This window comes from Canis lupus, chromosome 5 (genome assembly GCF_048164855.1).
Source record: "Canis lupus baileyi chromosome 5, mCanLup2.hap1, whole genome shotgun sequence".
NCBI lineage: Eukaryota > Metazoa > Chordata > Mammalia > Carnivora > Canidae > Canis > Canis lupus.
The window spans coordinates 55324322-55345050 of NC_132842.1; the positions used below are offsets into that span (position 1 = coordinate 55324322).

Here is a 20729-nt window from a genome sequence, read left to right on the forward strand (position 1 = left end):
GCAGGCGGCGCTAAACCACTGCGCCACCGGGGCGGCCCCCCTTCAATAGTTTTCAAACAGCTTGACTCAAAGCTAAGGGCAGCTGTATGACTCCTGCCTTGAAACAGAAAAACTCTATACAAGGTACACTTGAAAATAAGTAACGATTCTCTTTCTACAAGGGAGTAACCTCTTCCCATCCATAAAAACATCCAGAAAAAGAACAAAATAGGGCAGTCCGGGTGGCTCAGTGATTTAGCACCGCCTCCAGCCCAGTGCCTGATCCTAGAGACCTGGGGTCGAGTCCCACGTCAGACACCCTGCATGGAACCTGCTTCTCCCTCTGCCTGTCTCTGCATCTCTCTCTCTCTGTGTCTCTCACAAATAAATCTTTAATATATATATATATATTTAAAAAGTCAGAAAACTTATCAACAATCAGCTACATTTTTCAAAAATGAGCTATAATGTAAGTGGGTAACAATTTCTTACACATACAATAGAAAAGATATTCAAAAGCGATCAAGTAATTGAGAAGCTGACCTGTTAACCACCTTGGGCAGTAGAAGCCGCTCCCTCTTATTTCTCAGCAGAACTAATGAAGATTGCTAATGCCTAAAGGGTGTTCCATGGAATTCAGTATTTTCTAAACAACATTGTAAAGCCAGCACTACTTCATCTAAGTAATTTTATCTTGCTTTAACAACATGCCAAAAGAATAACCTAAAATTCGTGCATAACTGACTGGAGGCCTGTATTTTCCCTTAATATCTCATTTTTCAGATATTAACAGAAATATCTTGACCAGTTACTATCTTTAGAAGTTTACCTATTTTAGTTACCTTGCTTAAATATACTACAAGAAACTAAAGTGTCAATATATTACATAATTATTTTTCTTCCTCTCAGATAAGTCTTCTGTCTGCCTTGAGGAAATATGTGGTCATGTTTTAGTTAAAAACCAAATGCACGGGGCAGCCCTGGTGGCGCGGCAGTTTAGTGCCGCCTGCAGCCTGGGGTGTGGTCCTGGAGGTCCGGGATCGAGTCCCACGTCGGGTTCCCTGCATGGAGCCTGCTTCTCTTTCTCTTTCCTGTGTCTCTGCCTCTCTCTGTGTGTCTCAATAAATAAAATCTTTAAAAAAACAAAACCAAATCCTTTATCTTAACAATTAATTCATTGTTAAGATGTAGTTTGGATTTAAGTCTTAATGATTAATTCCAATGTAGAGATCTTTCTTATCCTAATATCCATATTGTTTTGGAAATTATAGTTTTCCCCAGATTTGTAAGGATTACCTTTTAAAAGTTTAAAATTATTTCACTACATAAGGTATTTTAAACATAGAAATTGTGGGGCACCTGGGTGGTTCAGTCAGTTAAGCCTCTGCCTTTGGTCCAGGTCATGATCAGGAGTCCCCTCTCAGTGGGGAGTCTGCTTCTCTGATCCCTCTCACCTCTCATGTTCCCTCTCTCTCTCTCTCAAAAATCTTTAAAAAAAAAAAAAAAAAAAGGAAATTGCTTTTTTTGTGATGAATATAGTATACAGCTGAAAGCATAACAAATTCTTTGTACTCATGACTTATCACTGTAGAAATTCTTGAGATAAGATTACAGAAATCAGATCCATAAAAAATCTTTGTGGTACAGACTTCATCTTTTATTGGAAAGTAACTTAAGCTGTTGTAATCCTTTTGCTCTTATTACTACCATCATATAAAGTTTGAAGACTTAACCCCAAAAAGTAGAACAAAATTTTACTTTAACTGAAAAGCTGTACCTAATGTGAAAAACTTCACATTTGCGTCTTTAAGTATTAAAGACAGTTTGGATTCCACTCCATTAATGGGTGGTATCATTGCTAAGTGACGTATCTCAAGATTATCAGGTTAATGTACTTCCATTTTTTTTTTTTTTTTTTTTTAGATTTTTTTAATTTACTCATATGAGAGAGAGAGAGAAAGAGAGAGCCTGAGACACAGGCAGAGGGAGAAGCAGGCTCCATGCAGGGAGCCTGACGCAGGACTCGATCCCAGGACCTCAGGATCACACCCTGGGCCAAAGGCAGGCTCTAAACCACTAAGCCACCCAGGGGCCTCGTACTTCCATATTTTTAACCCTCAATTTTTTTTTTCCAGAGTCTTAGAACAGCCTTAGAAAATGGCACTCTTAAAACACAAAGAGTGAATCCTTTGTACATTGCACTAATAAACTATGTACTTGGGCAGCCTCGGTGGCTCAGCAGTTGAGCTTCTGTCTTTGGCTCAGGTCATGATCCTGGGGTCTAGGATGGAGTCCTGCATTGGACTCCCTACAGGAAGCCTACTCCTCCCTCTGGCTGTGTTTCTGCCTCTCTCTGTGTCTCTCATGAATAAATAAATAAAACCTTAAAAAAAAAGGCACTTATTCTAGACAATTTTAAAGCTGTAAGCAAAACTCTCACTGAGAGGTTTCTCAGTAAGTTACTCTTCATTTAGTTTGTATTCACTTAGTTGCTATTCCAGGTGGGACTGCACTATCTTGTAAATTCTTCAAGCAAACTAGTTAATTACAAAGCAACATGAGATAAATGTATTTTAAACTCTATTATACAATCAAGTTGACTTTAAGATTTACTTTAACAAAGTTTATGACAAAGATTCTAGATTTATAGGAGATTCTATTATCTCATCAGATTACTTCTCTATTAAATTATATAAATGCTCACTGATTAAAAAAAACATTCACCAATATGTCACATGCACAGTTAGTGTTTTATTATTTGAAGAATGCTTATGAAACATTACACTAAGTCAGGCTGAAAGGTAAAGTCTAAAATAGTTTTGTAAGGATATAACATATGATTGTTCGCTCCACAAAATTTTGACCTTAGAGCCTGATACACCTAGTTGGCAGTAGCACCCAGGTTTTTCCATAGTCATCATTTTTCTCTTGTCTGCATAGACTTCTTCTCATTAGCTGCCTTCTGCTTTTGTTGCATTATCTCAGAGTCCCTAAAATGGGGGAAAAGGGCTGTTAGGTTGTTATAGAGAAATTGGTTGTATGTTGTCACTTGTTTTCTATACATAACCCATTAAGCATATTAAAAAAACAAATTAAAAGATATAAAAGATTCATGTCTTTCTGTTTTCATGGCAACAGAATGGGAAAGCAAGGAATAGAAGGGCTCTGAAGCCACATCTTATTTTGAAAACCATCTCTATTGCTACCACATTCTTGGGCAAATAAGGACATTTCAAAATTAGAACAGTACTTATTTGGGTTGTTTTGTAAAATAGCTATCAATATATACATCTGACATTAGGTAGCTATCTACAGAAATAATGGCAATTACTCCTGGTTGTCAACAAAGTTAATGTTCTCTATTTTTCCCTGAAAGAAGAAGCATTTAAGTCTCATAGAAGAAGCATTTAAGTCTCATAGATATCCAAAATGGTACCCAGCGTTAGGATATTGCCGTAAGAAACTGAATTGCCTCATAGCAAACCTAAAAGCCTGATAGCAAATGATTTAAAAATGGGTTACACTAAAAAACAAAGGATATTAGGACATTTCCTTAACCTTTTGTGTCTCTGGCTGAACCTCCATATATCATATTAACTGTGAACTACAACCAGACTACCTGGGCTAGATGGTCCAGGAAATCCTTATTTTAAAAAATACATGAAATGACTTTGTAACCAATCCCCACTATGTGCCACTTTGCTGGCTCTGGATTAAGTCCTATAGCAACTCTGTTATTATTCTCCTGATTCAGATTTAAAAAAAAAACCAAACTAAAAGCTTAGAGCTAAATAATTTGCCTCAAATCACATAAAATTCAAGTCTGTCCAATTTCTTCCTTTCCTTTTCCTTCCCTTTCCCTTTTCTTTCTCTCTCTCTCTCTTTCTTTCTTTCTCTCTCTCTTTCTTTCTTTTCAAGATTTTACTTATTTATTCATGAGAGACACAAAGAGAGAGGCAGAGACACAGGCAGAGGGAGAAGCAGGCTCCATGCAGGAAGCGCGCCATGGGAATCCATCCTGGGTCTCCAGGATCACACCCTGGGCTGAAGGCGGCGCTAAACCTCCGAGCCACTGGGGCTGCCCTTGTCCAATTTCAAAGTTCAAGCTCTTCCCAAAAATCACACAGATTTAGTTTAAGATTTTAATTCAGGGTGAGTAGCTCTGTCCATGACAGTAGACATTTCTGTAAAGCCAATAGCAAAGAGAATGAAGGAAAAACAAGACTACAAAGAAATGAAGTATCATGGAAAATAGTGATAGCTATTTTTCTGTTTGAAATGGAGCTCTGTTGTGCTTGCTGTACTCTTAGCAATGTTATTGAAGTTCAGAGCCTCAGCTTCCTATTCTATACATTGAGGCTAATGCTGCTTTTCAGGATAACAAGAGAGACAATACACGTAGAGTAGCCAGCACAGAGCTTTCTAACCTGTGGATATCCTTTTAACAGGGACTATTACTGAGCCAAGCTGGACTAGGGTTCTCCATTAAAAATTTCATGTTCATTGATTTGTACCACGCTCATTTTTACTCCAGTGTGGGTAAACAGAAATTGAAGGCAAACCTCATCACTTTAACATAGAAAGAGAGGTGATCATTAACCCAATGTGGGGCTTGAAGTCAGGCCTCAAGAGTTGCATGCTCCACTAATTGAGCTAGCCACGCGCCTCTAAACGATGATTCTTAACTATAGGTGCCCATCAGCATCACCTGAGGAGCTTTTTCTAAAGGCAGGTTTAACTTAGGCACAATAAGATATACCTAGAGCACCTGTTATGCCCAGCCCCAGACCAATTAAACCAGAACTGGATTTAAGGCACAGGCTTGAGTAGCCCTCAGGGTTTCCCCAGGTGGTTCTAATACGCAGGCTCGCGGACAACCGAGAAGCCCCACTGAAGCATGTCTGGTCAATTCTTCAAGTGACCTCCAAGTTGCACATAGACAAAATTTGATTTTAGAATAAAATTAAACTCGTTTATAAATATGCATTGAAAAAATTCAAGCTATACTCCCAAGGTATTTCTGTAGCAGTTTTGTATTATTTCTCACAAGTAATCATATATCAAGGCTGTGCACCTGCATTTTTCTCCAACACAAAGGATCTTCGGAAGACAAGATAGCTACATATACTTGTGTTTTCTTCAGAACCTTTATCCCTATGATTGAGTCAACCAGTCATCTTCACTAGTTTGGGTAGGGTGTCCACTTTGAAAACACTGTATCCCTAGCACTGAACAAGTGCCCTCCATAGGCAAGGCATTCGACTATTTTGCTAAATGAAGTTCTTAGGGTTGTAGTGATGAATCAGCATGAGATTCTCCTCAAGACTATAGTTTGAGGGACGCCAGGGTGGCTTAGTGGTCTCAGAATCGAGTCCTGCATCGGGCTCCGCATAGTGAGCCTGCTTCTCCCTCTGTCTTTCCCTCTGTGTCGCTCACGAATGAAAAAATAAAATAAGATCCTAAAAAAAAAAAAAAAAAAAGACTAGGGCAGCCCAGGTGTGCAGCGGTTTAGCGACGCCTGCAGCCCAGGGCATGATCCTGAAGACCCTGGATCGAGTCCCACATCAGGCTCTCTGTATGATGCCTGCTTCTCCCTTTGCCTGTGTCTCTGCCTGTCTCTATGAATAAATAAAATCTTAAAAAAAAAAAAAAAAAGAAAGAAAGAAAGACTATAGCTTGAGAGCTGGCAATTTTTCACCCATGGTTCGGGATGGCTACATAATTCTGGCATGCGCCGCACAGATGTTCCACTGTCTACCCCTCTATGCAGGCTAAGACTAGTTCTACCAAGGACGGGGGGAAAAGAAAAAACATTTCTTTCCATTCTCCAAAATGACAGCTTCAGTGACTTGAAAATCCCATTAGTGTCACTCACTTACCTCTGCTTTCTCTGAGAGGTGGTCAAGCTATCTTCTTTTCTTTTTCCCTTGCTAATTTCCTGGGATTTCTTCATGTTTTTCTGGCGGGCGAGTTCTCGCTGGTTTCCTCCTACAAAAGTCAAACAGTCCTGCTCTAATTTTCCCATCTCAAAACTCCACACGAATCCCGTTAGGCCGCTCGTACTTTAGGAGATCCCTGGGTGGCTCAGCGGTTCAGCGCCTGCCTTTGGCCCGGGATGGAGTCCCGCATCGGGCTCCCTGCATGGAGCCTGCTTCTCCCTCTGCCTCTTTCTCTCTCATAGGAAAATAAATAAGAGTTTTTCAAAAAACAAAAAACCACTCGTTTAAAAACGCATCTGAAGTTGTAGCTGTCGAGCAGATGCGCCCGTGGGGTGGACGCCTAAGGCGAGTTATCCCGCCTGGCGGCGTGCTCTCGGGCTGTAAGCACAACGGGCATTCCGCTCCTCGGTCCACATGGCTCGCTGCTTCAAACTAAGCTCTAGTTTTTTTAAAAGATTTTATTTATTCATGAGACAGCGAGAGAGGCAAAGACCCAGGCAGTGGGAGAAGCAGGCTCCGTGCAGGGAGCCCGACGCGGGACTCGATCCCCGGACTCCGGGGTCACGCCCTGGGCCGAAGGCAGACGCTCCACCGCGGAGCCCCCCGGGCGTCCGCAGCTCTACCTTTTTGAAACGCGTGGACGGGAAGGAGGACGGACTGAAAGGGCCAAACAAAAGAACCAGGGAGCGGGCTCCGTCGGGGCTTCCCGTCCTTAAGGCCCCTCCGGGGCCGCGGTCCTCTAGTCCCCCCCCTCCCGGGAGCGGCTCTCTACCGCGGACGCTCGCACCCCGGCAGCGGCGGCCCACGTCGGAGGCGCGGCCGAGGCTAAGCGTCCTGGTCCCCGGCGGACAGAGGACAGCGTCCCCCTCCCCAGCCCCCGCCAGCCCCGGCCCCCGCGCCCCGCCAGCCCCGCAGCGAGGCTTCCTCCGCGGACGCTCCCCGCCGCCCTCCCGCCCGCCCGCACTCTCACGGGCCATGCCGACGGCGACCCCGCCGGGGAGAGAGCTCCGCGCGAGAGCAACCGCCTCCAGGCACGCTCAGCGGCCGTCCGCACCCGCCGCCCGGGAACCCGGAGCCCGCGCAGACCCTCCGCCGGGCTCCGCCCCCCGCGCCGCCCGTGGCCCCGCCCCCGCGCCGATCCTCCGCCGGGCCCCGCCCCCGCCGTCCGTGGCCCCGCCTCCCGCGAGCAGGGCGAGCGACTGCGCGTGCGCCACGGGGAGGCGGGGGCAGCCCCCGCCGCGGAGCTGGGGCTGGGACCTGCAGGCTCGCGGCGAGACGAGTCCGCGCCGGGGGCGCTCCCTGGAAGGCGGGCCGGGCGTCCGCGGACGTCACCCGCTGCGGGCCGAGCACTGGTGCCTGGCCAGCCCTCATTTGTTTGCTAACGACAGAAACCACACTAAGTGCTGCTGTATCTAAGGGTTCGACGGAGGACGTTAACTTTCTCTCGAGTATGCCTTGCAGAAGCGGGAAGAGCGGGAAGGGGGCAGGACAGATTGAGGGGGACTCTGCAGCAGGCAGCTGTGGCTCTTGACACGTTTTCTTACGCTATTCCTACATCAAGCCTGTAAGGTAGACCTCATTGTTCTCATTTTACGGAGGAGATGGAGACCCTGAGACTAAGAGCGAGCGACCTAACAGGTAGGGACTCGTACAAGGGAGATTCAGATTTACGACGGACTCTTGAATCTGCTCATTTTCCCATTTGACCCCAGGGCCTTTGTCACGGTCGACACGACTTTGGGAGTTTTAGGTTACTGTCTCTGTGCTCGGTTGTGTGATGGGAAGGGAATGTGGGATTGGAAGAGAAGTGGCAGCGTTCTTACTTCTGTATGTGGTCTTAATGTCCAGTCTAATTGAGTTTTTTTTTTTTTATGGCAAGTTGTTAAGGATACAGCTGATGTACACAAGAAAAGTTGGGATTGTCTGCCAGAGAAAACTGAAGATTTTTGAAGTTACTGTGATGCCATTATGAATTTACTCCACAAACTTGGGAGTGTAAGAAATACCTTAGGACTTTATTTTAAAGGATTTTGTTTATTTGAGACAGAGGGTGGGGTGGGTAGAGAGTGAATGTGCAGAGGGAGGAGCAGAGGAAGAAAGGATAGGTGGACTCTAAGCTGAGTGCAGAGCCTCCATTCCGGGCTGGACCTAATAACCCAGAGGTCGTGACTGGAACCAAAATCAAGAGTCTTTCGCTTAACCAACTGAGCCACCCAGGTGTGCCTGACTTTATAGTTCAATAATAAAATGAAATCCGACTTTGTTCCCATCCTGATACTAATGAGAAGTTAAATCTTTGTCATTGTCCTCTGCCTTAGCTATAGAATTGTGGGAATGCCCTAGAGTGTCAGGTGGAATCGGAATGTTTGGGGAAAGACAATGCATCATCAGAATATACCGTACAAAGCCCTGTGGTCCTGTCGGTGGTTCCAGGATTCCTGAGACATCTTCAGTAGGGGGTTCCTTTGTCTAGTTGTTGAACTTCTTTAAAAGCATCTGAAGTCCTGTTCACTCCCTCAGGGTACCGGAGGGAGCCCACAGAATCCAGAGACCTCTATTTTCTTTCCAGTCTTAGAGGAATCTCTTCTCTCTCCTATGCTTTCATCCTTGTTATTTAAACTTTGAAAAGCCCTTGTCTTTCTCCTGTCTTGATGACATAGCAAGGATTAATTAATAAAGGATTAGATTCCTTTGACATTTTGTTATTAACAGGATATTCTTGTAAAATCTTGTCCTTCAAAAAAAAAAAAAAACAAAAAAAAAAAACAAAAAAAAAACTTGTCTTTCCAAGAAAGAAGTCAGACCTGTCTGTTGCAATTGCAATGAGTCAGGGGATTTATATAGCCGGCAAGAACTGGCCCATACTGTGTAAAACCGATGTCATCTATGGCCATTTTTCCTCTCCTTATAGAAACCTTCCCTAACCATCCTACTAAAGCAAGCCAGCCTTCCCTTAATCTCTGTGATACTATCCTTTACGTTTCTTTTATAGCATTTAATAAATTCTTAAGTTATCTTGTTCTTTTGTTGTACTCTTTTTCCCTCCCCAACCCAGAACGCCTTGCTTATGGCTCCACTGCCATCTCCCGAAGCAGATTAGGGAATACTTATGTTAATTTACTACATAACTATATACTTTTAGCTATAATAATTTCTGAACAGGTACATTAAAAAGTAAACAAAGGTACAAAGTGAATGGTCTTCCTCCCATGACATGTTCCTCTTGGAGGAGGTCACTTACCAATTCCTTCACACCTGAATTTGTCATCTATGTTCTACTCACTTTAGAATATCTTTTTTTTCCTTTTTTTTTACGATTTTATTTATTTATTCATGAGAGAGAGAGGCAGAGACACAGGCAGAGGGAGGAGCAGGCTCCATGCAGGGGGCCCCATGAAAGACACCCCCCCCCCTCCAGGATCAGGCCCTGGGCTCAAGGCAGGTGCCCAACCGCTGAGCCCCCCAGGCGTCCCTACTCACTTTGGAGTTTCTAAGTTCTGGGGATGTGCTGGTGAACAGGCGCTACTCTGCAAGACCTTATTTTTGTAAAGTAAAAAAAAAAATTTTAAGTACTCTAACACCTCCCCGCCCCCCCCCCCCCAGGCGTGGGGCCTGAACTCACGACCCCCGGATCAAGAGTCCCACGCTCCTCTGGCTGAGCAGGCGGGCGCCGCCTGATTGCACCGGTCTCCTCACGGTTTGCGCCCAGCGGCTTGCAAGACTCCCTCTCTGCGCCCCCGCCAGTAACTCGCAGGGATTCCTGCGGCGGGGGTGGGACGGAGGAACGCTTCGCCGCGCAGTCCCATTTCCGGTTTGCTGGGGCCCCTGTAGCTTGACAGTTACCATGGCTCCGGGAGCCGTGCGTCTGACGTCCTTCCGCGGCGCTGGCTGATGGCGTCATCAGTTCCGGCGCCCCCCCGAGGGCGGGGAAGCGAGGTACGGCGGAGACTTAGCTCTCAGTGTGGCAGGGTCATGAAGAAGAGGCGGCGGCGGGAGGAAGGCGGCGGCGGCGGGGGTGCGAAGCTGCGGTAGCTGCCCGCGGGGCTGGTGGCGTGGCCGCGTGGAGAGGGCGTAGCTCTTAATCCCTTCCCCGGGCAGCGGCCGGGGCTCGGGGCTGAGAGCGGCCGCGGGGCCGCCTCCCCGGGCCCCCTGGCTCCGCCATGTTCCGCAGGGCACGCCTTAGCGTGAAGCCGAATGTCAGGCCTGCCGCAGGCGCCCGGGCTTCCACCGCCCCCACCGCGCACCGCAGGCCGGAGGCGCCCGGGCCCCAGGCCCCGGCGGCGGCCCCTTCCCCGAAGCCCGCGGAGTCCACGGATGTGCCGGCGGCCGCCTGCGGGGGGAGCGAGCCCCGGGCGGAGGCCCCCCGGAGCAGGTAAGCGCGCGCGGAGGGGCGCACCCCGGCGGGCCCGACCCGCGAGAGCCGACCGCAGGCTGCGCGGTGGAGGACTCCGCCGCCGGCACCCGCGCGCGGGAGGCCCTGGGAGCCCGCCGCGAGCTGCAGTGTGTGGCTCCGTCCGCAAGGCGTGGGCTGTGTGGTCGGGAGCGGCCCGCGTCCTCCGCAGCGGTGGGAGCTCCGGAGGGGACGACTTGGAAGCCCAAGGTGCCCACACGTGCTGTCGTTCATGGCACGGCTCGGGCGGCCTTCCCGTCGTTTCTCTCCCGCTGGAGTCCTCGGCGAGGAGCTGTAGTTCCTACAAATTTGAAAACACTCATTTCTCCCTAAAAGACCAGTGTGACTTCGGCTCTGCTGATTTGTGGCCGTGGAAGGGAGATGTTCCTTGCCTTTTTTTTTTTTTTTTTTTTTAAGATGTTATTTATTTTTTAGTGAGAGACAGAGAGGCAGAGGGAGAAGCAGGCTCTCTGCGGGGAGCCCGATGTGGGACTCCATCCCGGGATCCCGGGGTCACGCCCTGGGCCGAAGGCAGGTGCTCAACCGCTGGGCCACCCGGGTGTCCCAGGATATGGATTTTCACTTTTTTTAAAAAAAGATTTTATTTATTTATTCATGAGAGAGACAGAGAGAGAGAGGCAGACACACAGAGAGAGAGGCAGAGACCCAGGCAGAGGGAGAAGCAGGCTCCATGCAGGGAGCCCGACGTGGGACTCGATCCCGGGACCTCGGGGTCACGCCCTGGGCTGAAAGCAGGTGCTCAACCAATGAGCCACCCGGGTGTCCCAGGATACGGATTTTCACTTTTTTTTTTTTTTTTTTAAGATTTTATTTATTTATTCATGAGACACACAGAGAGAGAGGCAGAGACCCAGGCAGAGGGAGAAGCAGGCGCCATGCGGGGAGCCTGACACGGGACTTAGTCCTGGGTCTCCAGCATCAGGCCCTGGACTCAAGACAGTGCTAAACCGCTGAGCCACCCGGGCTGCCTCTTGTTCCTTGCTTTGGTTTGAGGGCCTGCCCCTTTAGAGTGGCCTTTCCGAAGGGAAAAAACATGTGCCAGGACCACATTTGGATTCAGGGTGTTTTTGTTTTTTCTTTATTTAACCGTTTACTAGACGTGGCCAGGCAGGATTTATTTACCTGTTAAAATGGAGATAACATTACCTGCTTTGGAGAGTTGTCGTGGAGTTTTAGGAAAAACCTGACAAGCTGTCTTGTGTAGGACCTTGCAGAATAGTTGTGTACAAAAAATTCATTGTTTAAAGTAAATGTGATGGTAGTGATTAACAAAGTAATTAAAGGTAAGACATGTTGGGCTATTAATAGCCTCTCTTTCTATAATATATACGTGAGGAGAACAATAAAACCTGACCCTATTAAATGACAATGAGATGGTGTAAATTCTCTGTATGCTCTGACAGGAAGGTGAAGATTTTATTCCTTTTTTTTGTCCAATCTTCCTCTGTTCGCCTAAACTGGTGCTGGGTACGGGGTGTTATTTTGCTAGCTTAGTGATGCTTTAGAGATTTCCAGGTTTCTTACATGAATATTTCTTTCAAACTTCTAAAAAAGGAAATACAGGTATTAGTCATTGTTAATAAAGTTGGCAGAGATCCTGTTAATTACACATTAGTGTGTGATGATTGTAATTTAATGAATTACTGAGGTTCTGTATTCGAGACATTTGAGGTTGAGGATATTTGGTTTTTGACAGTGGGCATTTATGGAGTACTTTAGATTTTTTTTGTTGTTTAGTATGGTGTTTTGTGTGTGTGTGTGTGTGTGTGTGTGTGTGTTTGCAGTTATAAATGTAAGTGGTAAAAACAAGAATGTAAGTTTTGTCCTTAAAGTTTCAATGAAAAAAAAAAGTTTCAATGAAATTGAGTGAAATGGCACATGATGCAAGGATCAGGTTATAAAGGCTGAGATAAGAATTTAAATTGGAGATTTCTTTGGGTGCCTGGCTGGTTTAGTAGGAAGAGTATGAGACTCTTGATCTTGGGATTTTAAGTTTGGGTCCTACATTGAGTGCAGAGATTACGGGGGGGCGCGGGGGGGCTTTCAAAAAGGAAATTTCTTGGAAAGGTTATTCTATAGTTTTAGGCATTTTCCATTTTTATATAAAACTAATTATAACATGAAAAATGTAGACTGCTTTTAATTCTTATCTAATTATCTCTTTGACTTAATTTGCTTTCAGGCCTTTTTGTTTTCTTTTTTTTTTTTTTTTAAAGATTTTATTTATTTATTCATAGACAGAGACAGAGAGAGAGAGAGAGAGAGAGAGACAGGCAGAGGGAGAAGCAGGCTCCACGCAGGGAGCCTGATGTGGGACTCGATCCCAGGTCTCCAGGATCAGGCCCTGGGCTGAAGGCGGCGCTAAACCGCTGAGCCACCAGGGCTGCCCCCAGGCCTTTTTGTTTTCTTTTCAAAGATTTTATTTATTTATTCACGAGAGACAGAGAGGGAGAGAGGCAGAGACACAGGCAGAGGGAGAAGCAGGCTCCATGCAGGGAGCCTGACGCGAGACTTGATCCTGGGACCCCAGGGTCACGCCCTGGGCCCAAGGTAGGGGCTAAACTGCTGAGCCACCCAGAGATCCCGTTTTCAGGCCATTTTTGAAATATGTATATCCAATCTGAGCTACATACCTAATATGTAATTTGGAGTGACTGAGTATTGTTTTTAAGTGGAGTTTGATAGCTGTGTGAGTAGTTATGCCCAACCAAAGATAAATGATTTCTGCCTCAGACAATGTTTGGCTTGATTAATGTAGCTAAATGTATATTCTCAAATACTGCAGTAGAGATATTTTAGAAGTTTGAAGTTTTGTATATTTGGTTTGACTGATCTTAGGTTGATAGAGTAAAATTTCAGTAATTTAGATCAGTTCAGGGGGATGTCAGTATAAACTTTCTAGAAAAATGATTGTCAGTTATCTCATGATTCAAAATAGGGTGATTAAGCTTTAATTTGTAACTTGGCCTTTTGTTTTTCTTGAAGGAGTTAACACGAGCATGAAATTATATGTTCTAGTGCCCTAGGGGACTTGAAGTTCAAAAAAGATTAATAGTCTCTTTTTAGAATTTACATATCTGTTAAAAACATTTACTAAATACAATTTTTATTGCAGTCGTCAATCTGTATCTCAAGTCACTGATTTTTTTGATAATGAAATTTTACTGTTTTAGGTTTTCATTTGATTAAAAAAAAGATTTTCATTAGATTAGTTTTTGAAACTAGAATATAAAAGATCCATGGTGCCCTTTTTTTTCTTTTTTTAAATTTCAACAGTGATGAAAAGACTGACAGTGAGAATTATGTTGAAGAATCCAGTAAATCTTCCTCTACTGTTTCACAGAGAAGAAAGCGAATATCAAGTCCTCCTACTCTGGTTAAGCCTGGTGTCAGTGTTCCTTCAGAATCTCATCCCTTATCTACAGTTAATCAAGAAGTTCCACAGCCAAATCCTGTTTTAACAAAAGAGAAACAGCCATGTTCAGACAGATACCGAATTTATAAAGCTCAGAAACTAAGAGAAATGTTAAAAGAAGAATTGAGAAAAGAGAAGGTAAGGGAGAAAAAAAATTACTTTCTTGGCTAGAATTCCGTTTATATGTTCGTCAGGCATGATTTGGAGAAAAAATATCTATAGCATTTAATGGCGCGTAATCAATATCTCGTTAATTGATTAATAAGAACAATAGACTTAATTTCTCTAGTATGTTAATTTTTATATATTCATCTATATCTTTATTGTTTTTGGTGAAGGCCACAGATAGAAGTTGTGTACACACAGACACATGGAAAGCATACAAAGCATATTTATAAATTAAGCCTTTAATCTGATTTTTCATGATGTCCTAAGTGACACGAGTTATATTAATTTGAATTAAGATAGGTATACTTGAGCAGCGTGAATTCGTAATATTTTCTTAGGTGGCAATATGGAAATTATAAACGGCAAGAATTTGCATGTATGTGTATAGTAGAGTCCATCTTCTTTTTACCCTTGAAAATGGATTTTTCTGAGAGAACATGGTACCAATAGTGAACATGTAAGTCTACAGTTAAATACTTAGGATTTGAATCTTAGAGTCATCCTGTTATGGGACCTGTGCATTTAATTAACTTTTCTGTATCTTCATCTGCAAAGTAAGACTGAGGATGGTATGTATCTTATTGGAGGGTTGTAAAGATTAGATGACTTAATACATGTCAAACATATTTAGACTAGTGTCTGGCAAATAGAACCCAACACATGTCAGCTCTTTATTATAGGATGCCCTTTTTAATTAAGAGGAAGACACTTAGTCTGGTACTTTGTTTGTTATTTAATTCTATCATATTTGTGAAGTAGACGTCACTTTTTACACAGAAATAGCTTCACGGAGGTTATTTGCTTTTTATCAAACATCAAGGGGTTTTGAATGTATAACCTCTAAAATCTAAGTGTTTCAAGATGTTCTATGTTTATAGAATATGCTTAGGTAGATTTGTTCTGGGGAATTAAAAAATTAAAAATTTCCTTCAAGAATTTCATAAAATTCACAGAAATCCAGTTCATTACAGGGTCAACAAAAGCTATATGTTTATAAATTCTCAGTGAACTATTGTAGTTAGAAGACATTAGGGTGATTTTATATAATGAGGGTTTTTTATTTATTTTATTATTATTATTTTTATTATTTTTTTATATAATGAGCTTTTATCCAGTCCTAGACACTTTAGTTTTTAAGGTTTCTTTTCTATTCTTTTTTTTTTTTTTTTTTTTTAAAGATTTTATTTTTTTTCTTCATGAGAGACACAGAGAGAGGAGGCAGAGACATAGGCAGAGGGAGAAGCAAGCTCCATGCAGGGAGCCCAATACAGGACTCTATCCCGGGACTCCAGGATCATGCCCTGGCACACAGGCAGGTGCTAAAACACTGAGCCATCCGGGCATCCCCCAGTTTCTAAGGTTTCTTGATGTTCTACAACTTCTTTATATTCAGTTTAGGAAAACTCTTCCTTAAATTATGAATGATTATGGTAGGAATAACAAATCACTTGGAATGAATGCAATAGTGGGCTATACCTTACATTCTAGTACATGTGAATTTCTTCTATATTTGTAAAATAAAAGTAGGTCTTCATTTGTGTTTGTGTGTCTAGAAGCAATGGAAAAACAAATATGCCATAAATGAAAGTCAGAAGCCACCAGATCGTTCAAAAATGACTATGAGAGATTTCATATATTACCTGCCAGATAACAACCCAATGACGTAAGTAAACTTTACTTGTTTTCCTTTCTTTGCGTGTGTTGTGATGTAAGTACCACTTTTAGAGTACAGTTTCCGTGTTTTCTAAAAGTGTGTTGACAAAATTTATAGCACATACCATGTTCTTTTAGGTAGAATTTTTTTCTTAATTTTATTTATTCATGAGAGAGACACACAGAGAGAGAGAGAGAGAGGCAGAGACAGAGAGAGAGAGAGGCAAAGACACAGGCATAGGGAGAAGCAGGCCCCTCTCAGGGAGCCCGATGTGGGACTCAATCCCGGGTCCCCAGGATCATGCCCTGGGCCGAAGGCGGCGCTAAAATGCTGATCCACCCGGGCTGCCCTAGGTAGAATTTTTTAACAAAGTTTAGTGGTATTTCAGGTAACTTCTTTCTTGGGTTGGTATCCATCACCTCTGAGGTTAAAAATAAGTTTCATTATATTCCTAAGCTGTGTAAGACCAACTAAACAACTTTTCTCTAATTGCTATTACGGTTTCCATTCTTTATATACTATATATAACCCAATTCTAAAGGAATGGTCTAATTTTTATGTCCTATCTCCTAATTATAGTGGCATTTGATTAACAAATCCTCCAAGAAGAAAGCTTTTTTAACTAATTAATTTTAAAGATTTTATTTATTTGACAGCGTGCACACAAGCATGGGGAGCGGCAGGCAGAGGGAGGGGAGAAGCGGGTTCAGGGAGCCCAACTTGGGGCTCAATCCCAGGACCTTGATATTATGACCTGATTTGAAGGCAGATGCCCACCCAACTGAGCCACCCAAGGGCCCGGAACAAAGCTTCTTTAGTCAGAGTTAGCCTGTCTCATTGTTATGTTTGGTGGTTTTGTAGATGATGTAGGAATAGTAGCCTGTTTTCACTGTAGGCTTTTTCAGGTTTATCAGGTCTTTGGCCTATTGAAGGAAGGGCCAAACACCTAGGTTTTGAGTTATTTGACGTCTAGGATTTGGGAGACAAGCCATGTAAGTTGCTTTAGGCCTCAGGACTGGGAGAGACTCCCTTTACTAAAGAGTGGAGAGTAAAAACATTACTTACTTAGGCTGTTGCATATTATTTACACTTGAAGATAAAGGTTTTTGACTAAGAAATTGACTCCTGGACCATCCTGTCATTAATAATGATGTTATGGTGTATCATTTTATAAAAAGTAAGTTAAAATTTCTTTTTCTGTTGCTGGATGGAATAGGCATGATGTAAATTACCTTAAAATATTTTTTATGTTAAATATTAAATCTTTTACATATTTAAAAAAGAATATTCTTTCTTTTTTTTTTTTTTTAGTTCCTCACTGGAGCAAGAAAAGAAAACTGAAAAATCATTGACACCAGTCCAGACAAGAGAGTAAGTGTTTTATCTTACTGTTTTTTTAATAAAATCTTTGGTGGGTAGAGTTTTTTTTTTTTTTGTTTTTTTTTTTGGTGGGTAGAGTTTTTAAAAAATGAAATCAAATGATATTTTTTGTTACAGTCAAGTTACATGTGCTAGGAATATTTAAATAGAATCACAAGAGTTAAAGTTAATGTGTGATTTAAATCAAGATGAAAGGTCCACACTATTTGTGTATTATATATGGAAATGACCAGTCATATGATTTCAGTTAAAGCTTTTAGTATTAAAAAGGATTTTGTTTTGTTTTAGAATAATACAATGGTACAAAACCCAAAAGGAACAAAAGTAGGCCTAGAAAAGTCTTCCAACTGTTTTCCGGTCATCTTGTTCTTCTATGGAGGCAACAAATGTTACCAGTTGTTTAATGTATCATTCTTATCCCATTCTGTGTCTATCCAAACAAGCTTCTATATATTTTGCTTTTTCCTTTTCTTTACCTTTCTTTTTATAGTTTGATGCCACTAGAGAATCTGTTTTTTTGGTATGAGCTTCTTGTTGCCTTCCACACTGCCCTGTAATGTTAGCTTACCACTAAGAAATGTCTCCAAGAGGCTTCCTAGGAAGTTACTGTAGTTTTGTAATTCAAGATGAAGGATTATGGAAAATTGCCAGAAACATTGGGATTTTTTGGTTGTTACTTCAAAGGTTATTAAGTAATGATTGCTATTTTGCTTAGAACTTATATTGTTTTAAAGCAGAACTCTCAGACTTTAGCAGTTAGTTGCATTTTTATAGATTAATAGGTTATGTTTGCTTCTGTGAAACCCCAGGAAAACCATGTAGTTGAATGGAAGGTAATTGGGAATCAGAGTCATTATTTGGAAAATTGTGTTTAGCTTCTTGCTATGCCTTTACTGTTGTGTAATCTAGAGCAAAGATTATTTATTACTGCAGACCTCAAGTGTGTTTGAAAATACCAATGCCCAAGAGTTGTTATGAAGAGTTAATAAATGATCTGGAAACTAACGCTTTATAACTGTAAGGTTTTTTTTTTTTTTAATTCCCCAATATCTGTTTGGTTTATCTGATACTCTGTTGAGACAGAAAGAATGAGAATTTAGACAGCCTGGGTGGCTCAGCGGTTTAGCACCACCTTCAGTCCAGGGCGTGATCCTGGGGACTAGGATTCGAGTCCCACATCGGGCTCCCTGCATGGAGCTTGTGTGCTTCTCCCTCTTCCTGTGTCTCTGCCTCTCTGTCTCTCTGTCTCTCTTGCTCTCCCCCTCTGTCTCTCATGAATAAATAAAATTTAAAAAACATTTTAAAAAAATGAAAATTTAATTCTCTATTTTCTTTTTTTAAAGATTTTATAGACACACAGAGAGTGAGAGAGAGAGAGAGAGAGGCAGAGACAGAAGCAGGCCCCATGCAGGGAACGCAATGCGAGACTCAATCCCAGATCTCCAGGATCACGCCCTGGGCCGAAGGTGGCGCTAAACCGCTGAGCCACCCAGGCTGTTTAATTCTCTATTTTCAAAAGAGAATATAGAGTTCTTAATAAATGCTCCTGGATAGAATTAGAGAAATTCTTCTAGTCCTGTCCTTACCAGGTAGGATCTTTAATTACATTTTAGGGAAAGTTGGAAATAAATAGAATATTGGATTTGAAGTAATTTATTTCATGAGTTCATAGTATTCAGAAAATACTTGTCATGGATATATGAATTAACCTATCTTTTACATGTGGTAGACAAGAAGGTAAGAGTACTCCTGATACTGCAGATAATGAAGTACCAGAAGATGATGTGGATGATGGACCATTGCTGGTTCCTCGAGTAAAAGTGGCAGAAGATGGATCCATTATTTTGGATGAAGAAAGGTAAGTTAAAACAAACACAGATTGTGGTTTCAAACCTGAGAATAAATGTGCTTTGTCTAATCAGAGAGAGTGTTTCCACATCAGTTATTGTTGCTTAGACACTGATGTTTATATTTTTCTAATGGATGTTGTAAATGGAAAAGTGAGTTAGATTCATTTATAATTTTTAGCTGTTTTTATGCTATGTTTTATATGAGAAGACTGTACTTTTGACCTATCATCCATTAACCAACCACCATTGTTTTACTAACTTTACCGATAATTGAGATGAACTACTGAACTAATCATATGCTGGCCTCTGCTGATGGATAGGTATCAAAAATTGAGTCTCAAAGTCAAAATTCATGTTTTCATATTATTAACTAATACCATACTTTGTTGTCTGGAAATAAGTAATGAAAATGCAATGAATCATGGGTTTAATATTCTATAATTTCTGTTTTGACAAAGTTTAATTCACCTTGTAGTTTCATTTCTCAGTTACAACATTAAAATTTTCAAATTTGGCATTGTGAAATTTGTCCAAAGTATGTTATAAAAAGAAGATTAATCATAAGTAAGTAAATAAAAAAGGGTGATAGAAAGTCTTCTTACAGTTGGTTAAAATATCTTTTTTTATAAAAAATATCTTTTTTATAAATATAAAATTCTTTGATTAAACATTAAAACATTAATGCAATCCTATTAGTAATTATTTCTGTGTTTTCTCTTATATTGTGATGATATACTGGTCATTAAATAGTTAAAAACATTTAACTTATTTGTGTGCAGGAACATAGAACATAAATATCAGGTGCTTATATTCCTTTTTTTTTTAATTTATTTTTTATTGGTGTTCAATTTACTAAGCTTATATTCTTGATATTCTTCTGGGTCTAGCATGATATGAAAATATATATTAAATATAGGAGACATGCCCAAGTTAATAAAACAAAAAATTTTTTTGGTGGCCCAAAGATAATTTATAAATTTTATATTGCTGTTAAGAATTTTGAGAAAGTGTTAGCATTTATTTTTATTCCTTGGCAATCACTTTTTAAGGGAAAATTAGCGGATTCTTAGAAAATATGCATACCTCATATATATATATTATACTTTTGATATGAGTCTGCCATGGTAAATTTCAAAATATAACTATTCGAATGTCATTTTTTTTTCTTGTTTTTAGTGCAGATCTATTTAAAAATGTGTTTCTTTCAGTTTAACTGTAGAAGTTTTAAGGACAAAAGGACCCTGTGTTGTTGAGGAAAATGACCCTATATTTGAGCGTGGTTCTACAACTACATATTCCAGCTTTAGGAAAAACTATTATTCTAAACCATGGTCAAATAAAGGTAACTAATTTCATTTTAAATTGTGTAGGTTATTTATTTGAAATAAAGTGAATTATTTTCTTAAAGTAAATAAAATGCAAGCCATATTATTTTCTCTTTAGCTAATTTTATTGGTACCTTCCAGTGGGAACCCCCTCTCCTAATGCTTTGGAACACCAAATCTCTGGCTTTATCTTAGTACTCTTTTTAAGAATTAGCATTATGGTCATGCTGGAGTATTCCTCTCTGTCAAATCCTTATTTTATGGAAAATTAATATTTTTAAATACTCAATAATGTTATACTTTTATGGCATAATAAAAATTTTAAGAATAAAGACCAGGCTGTTAAAAAAGCCTGTAATACCTATTGAATGGTATTGCTTATTATTTTTACGGTTTTTATTTGAGGGGGAGAGAGAGAGAGAGCAATCAAGCAAGCATGAGCAGGGGAGAGGGTCAGAGGGAGAAGCAGACTCCCTGCTAGCAAAGCCTGATGTAGGGCTCAATCCCAGGACCCTGGGATCGTGACCTGAACCGAAGGAAGATGCTTAACTGACTGAGCCACTCAGGTGCCCCCTGGTATTGCATATTCTTATAAAAATAATTCATTT

General features: G+C 41.6%; 2 protein-coding genes and 1 long non-coding RNA gene across 8 annotated transcripts in view; 2 read left to right on the forward strand and 1 right to left on the reverse strand.

The window, feature by feature from the left end:
* Window positions 1-2710: 2710 nt before the first annotated feature.
* SERF1B (small EDRK-rich factor 1B) lies at window positions 2711-9993 on the reverse strand. Of its 3 annotated transcripts, none has more exons than XM_072826747.1 (4): window positions 9541-9721; window positions 8317-8565; window positions 5859-5967; window positions 2711-2969 (listed from the first exon to the last, which is right to left on the reverse strand). In XM_072826747.1, exons 2-4 carry the CDS (start codon window positions 8363-8365, stop codon window positions 2897-2899), a joined length of 231 nt encoding a protein of 76 aa, XP_072682848.1. In that variant the 5' UTR covers window positions 8366-8565; window positions 9541-9721; the 3' UTR covers window positions 2711-2896. The 3 variants fall into 3 exon arrangements, 2 of the variants coding, with proteins under 2 accessions (XP_072682848.1, XP_072682849.1); XR_012031345.1 differs by lacking the exon at window positions 8317-8565 and adding an exon at window positions 9399-9454 and having other exon boundaries at window positions 2878-2969; window positions 9541-9993; XM_072826748.1 differs by lacking the exons at window positions 8317-8565; window positions 9541-9721 and adding an exon at window positions 6889-7061.
* Window positions 7199-8938, forward strand: LOC140633752 (uncharacterized). Its single transcript, XR_012031347.1, has 3 exons — window positions 7199-7366; window positions 7480-7556; window positions 7798-8938. It is a non-coding gene; the product is annotated as an uncharacterized lncRNA (long non-coding RNA).
* Window positions 9850-20729, forward strand: part of BDP1 (BDP1 general transcription factor IIIB subunit) — an 89353-nt gene continuing 78473 nt past the window's right edge. Inside the window, exons 1-6 of one of the 4 annotated variants that reach the window (XM_072826746.1) lie at window positions 9850-10290; window positions 13606-13882; window positions 15466-15575; window positions 16878-16937; window positions 18676-18804; window positions 20005-20138. In XM_072826746.1, the coding sequence (XP_072682847.1) occupies window positions 10079-10290; window positions 13606-13882; window positions 15466-15575; window positions 16878-16937; window positions 18676-18804; window positions 20005-20138 (922 nt within the window). In that variant the 5' untranslated portion in view covers window positions 9850-10078. The remainder of the gene's footprint in view (window positions 10291-13605; window positions 13883-15465; window positions 15576-16877; window positions 16938-18675; window positions 18805-20004; window positions 20139-20729) is intronic. The other 3 variants (XM_072826745.1, XM_072826743.1, XM_072826744.1) reach the window with 3 other exon arrangements.